General features: G+C 44.8%; 1 protein-coding gene across 3 annotated transcripts in view; it reads right to left on the minus strand.

Moving 5' to 3' along the window:
- epc2 (enhancer of polycomb homolog 2 (Drosophila)) overlaps window positions 1–1,007 on the minus strand; it is a 25,381-nt gene extending 24,374 nt beyond the window's left edge. For all 3 annotated transcript variants that reach the window (XM_046054762.1, XM_046054761.1, XM_046054760.1), the window contains exon 1: window positions 659–1,007. In XM_046054762.1, coding sequence (XP_045910718.1) covers window positions 659–811 — 153 coding nt within the window. In that variant the 5' untranslated portion in view covers window positions 812–1,007. The remainder of the gene's footprint in view (window positions 1–658) is intronic.
- Window positions 1,008–3,705: the final 2,698 nt, after the last annotated feature.

Below are 3,705 nucleotides of genomic sequence, written 5' to 3' on the forward strand. Positions count from 1 at the left end.
GTCTGTTTTTCATCCTGCTCTGTTCTAACACTTCTTCTAACCTCTGTCTGTTTTTCATCCAGCTCTGTTCTAACACTTCTTCTAACCTCTGTCTGTTTTTCATCCAGCTCTGTTCTAACACTTCTTCTAACCCTTGTCTGTTTTTCATCCAGCTCTGTTCTAACACTTCTTCTAACCTCTCGTCTGTTTTTCATCCAGCTCTGTTCTAACACTTCTTCTAACCTCTCTGTCTGTTTTTCATCCAGCTCTGTTCTAACACTACTTCTAACCTCTGTCTGTTTTTCATCCAGCTGTTCTAACACTTCTTCTAACCCTTGTCTGTTTTTCATCCTGCTCTGTTCTAACACTAAACCTATTTTTTAAAAGATTTTATAGAAATAAAGTTTGACTTGACGACTTTGCTTCCTCCGTTTCCATGACAACTACGCAGAAACGAAGACGTCACAGCCGCAGACAGCGCCCACACGGAATTTGTCGCTACGTTAGCAGCGCACACTGTACGTAAAGAGTACGTAAAGTGCGTACCTTCATGTGAGTGAGCGTGACGAGACTGTACGTAAGCACGTCGTGAATCCGGCCGCAGCAGCGTGCTAACGCTACCTGTCCCAGACTTTAAAGCCTTAAACATGTACAAACACGTGATTAACCGCGTCCCTACCAGCTCCTCCTCCTTCTCCATCCCGGTCGGCATCTGCGGGACGGCCCGGTTGATGGACACGCAGTCCGTCAGGTCCGGCAGGTCCCGGTTCCGGTAAACCGGGAGCGCTTTGGAGGCGTCCAGCGCGCGCGCCCGGAACGAGAGTTTACTCATTGTTTGCGTCACCAGCGACGATCCGCCTCAAACCGGGTCCGGTACCGGGGACAATCAGGTCCGGAAGAGACTGGGTCCGCCGCGGTACGGCTCATCGGTGTGCGCTGCTCCGGTACCGGGCGGGAGGCTTTAACGGGCCGCGTCTCCGGGCTGCACCGAGGAAAACATGGCGGACATGTCCACACAGGCGGCGATCCCAGCAGCCACCGCGGCAACAAACAAAACACGCGAGACATGAAGCTGCGCGCGCAGACTAGTAAAGTGTAACTTCAGTTAAAGTGAATCAAACCTGAAAATGATTTTATCCAGTCAGCCTGTGACAGAAAGACTCTGTAGCTTTACATGGACCAAAAGAAGGAGGACTGAAAGAGTTTGACACGCAGGAACATTCAAGGAGAGGCGACTAATGGGTCAAATTACAGAACAACCTCATTTAATCAAAGTTGTTTTGAGTCAAAATAACTTCTCTAACAGATGTAATGGAGAAGGATGTTCAAGAAGAGGACGACACGGAGACAGCAGGGCTGGACTGGGACTCCCCTCACCAACACACCGTCACTCCATTTAGGGGGTCAGATTAGGGGCGTGATGAAACAAAAATATATTGTAATAGATGTTTATAAAAAATATTTACAGAAGAAATATTCAACAGGGGGCGACAGGGTGGTGCAGTGGTTAGCACTGTCCCTCACAGCAAGAAGGTCGTGGGTTCAAACCCCGGTTGCCCCGGCCTTTCTGTGTGGAGTTTGCGTGTTCTCCCCGTGTCTGCGTGGGTTCTCTCCGGGTGCTCCGGCTTCCTCCCACCATCCAAAGACAGGCAGACTAGGTTGATTGGTGACCCTATATTTACACTGCATTGCAGGTTTTCTTAAGCAGGCTACAAATAAACCTTTCTCAGAGTATTTTTATTTATTTATTTCTTGGTGCGAGCTATTTACGGTTTTAATAGGACCACCTAAATATCACACTCCTTAAAGATTTATCTGCCAAGCTTTTCATTGTTGGTGACTTCAATGAGGCCCCAGGTTTAGATGTTGACAGTTTCCCCCTAGAGGAAGATCCAGTAACGTAAAAGTAGTTATTAATGATCTTTGCAGTAGTCTGTCATTGGTATGAGTTCAGACTTATGTGTCCAATGTCACTGGATTCATTTAGGTGGTTCAAAGCTGACTTGTCTCAGAATTCTCGCATTGATCTCTGGCACCTCTTTTATGCCCGAGTAAAATCCATCCCGCTCCTCTTACAGACCATGCTGGAATTGATCTGGCCCTGTCTCCTGCAAACTCCCATCAACAAAGAACTCCAGGATACTGGAAACTTATTTTCCTCTTTTCTGCAACAAGCCTCCTTTTGTTCAAATTATAAATAACTTCAAAACCAGAAATGACATCTCCTCTGTTTCTAAATGGGAACTGTTTAAATTTGAATGTAGAAAGTTTTCAATTAAGTTTCAAAAGCTAAAATGACAAGGAATTTTAAAAGAAATAAATGATATGTTAAACATTCCAGATCCTAATAATGAGGATAAAATAAAATTACACTCTTTACAAGAAGAGCTGAATCTGCTTTATGTTGAAAAAGCAAAAGGGGCATTTGTCAGGTCAAAATGGCTGGAATATGGAGAAAAAACCTCATCGTACCTTTTCAGTGGCGAAACTAAAAAGGTTTCTTCACTAGTTGTTAACAACAGTCTTACTTTTTGCTGCTCTTTCTTTGATAAGGTCAGGAAATGTTGAAGTATGTGAAAGTCGTTGTAACTATTAGTGAACTGGAAGCTGTTATCCATAAAACTCCATCCAATAAAAGCCCTGGTCCTAACGGGTAGTCATCTTTTCTATGTCTTGTTGGTAAATTTCACATCCATAAGGCTCGATCGCTTCAAAACACTCCCTCTTTCCATCTGTTCTGTATTGAATTACAAGATCTCTTTGACTCTGTCTCTAAAATATCATCAAACAAGAAAGATATTAAAACCTCTTAATAATTAGCAAATTACTTATTATTACAAAATTACTTGTTGCTGTGACGACAGTCGTTACAGTCGTTAAGACTACCTGTGGCCAAGACTGAACGACCATCGTTGGTATCTTCACCTGTGGCCAAGACTGAACGACCATCGTTGGTATCTTCACCTGAGGCCAATAGGTTACGTTTGTTGAGTTTCCTGGGAAGTGATGAAAGGACAGCATTGTAAGTGGGGGATAAGTGGTGGCGTAGACCCCCTCCCCTGTTCAATGACGGCTTCTCAACCCTGGTGTAGATGCTTCCTTGACACCTCTTTCAAACCATCCATCTTCTCTGTCTAAAATGTGCACCTGGTGGTCCTCAAACGAGTGTCCTCTGTCCTTCAGATGGAAGTAGACTGCAGAGTCTTGACCTGAGGAGTTGGCCCTTCTGTGTTGAGCCATGCGTTTGTGTCGTGGTTGTTTAGTCTCCCCAATATACAGGTCTGTGCATTCGAGAGAGAGAGAGAGAGAGGAGGGAGAAAGAGGGAGGGATGTAAGGAGAGAGAGAGGGGGGGAGGCAGCCTACACAATATACACACAGAGGTACAGACAGTAAAGGTGATGTTGCTATAGACTAAATGAAAAATGGTACAGATATTTATAGTAGTGTTAATGATAACAATCGTAATGTTAATGATTATAATAACAATAATAACAATAAGACTAGCAACAATAGTCGTTGCAGCAGAGGGTGTCGAGCAGGAACACGGGGGCAGCAGGTGACCCGCAACCACAGATCCAGACTCCACAGCTCCAGAGCCAGAAAACCTGCAGGAAGTGATAGGAGGAGAGAGGAGAGGGACGAGAAAGCACAAGACTACCAGAAAGGGGAGAAGTTGTGTTAGTAACATGCAATAATGGGATGAGGTTGCATACAGAGGGAGAGAA

This window comes from Micropterus dolomieu, linkage group LG07 (assembly GCF_021292245.1).
Source record: "Micropterus dolomieu isolate WLL.071019.BEF.003 ecotype Adirondacks linkage group LG07, ASM2129224v1, whole genome shotgun sequence".
Taxonomy (NCBI): domain Eukaryota; kingdom Metazoa; phylum Chordata; class Actinopteri; order Centrarchiformes; family Centrarchidae; genus Micropterus; species Micropterus dolomieu.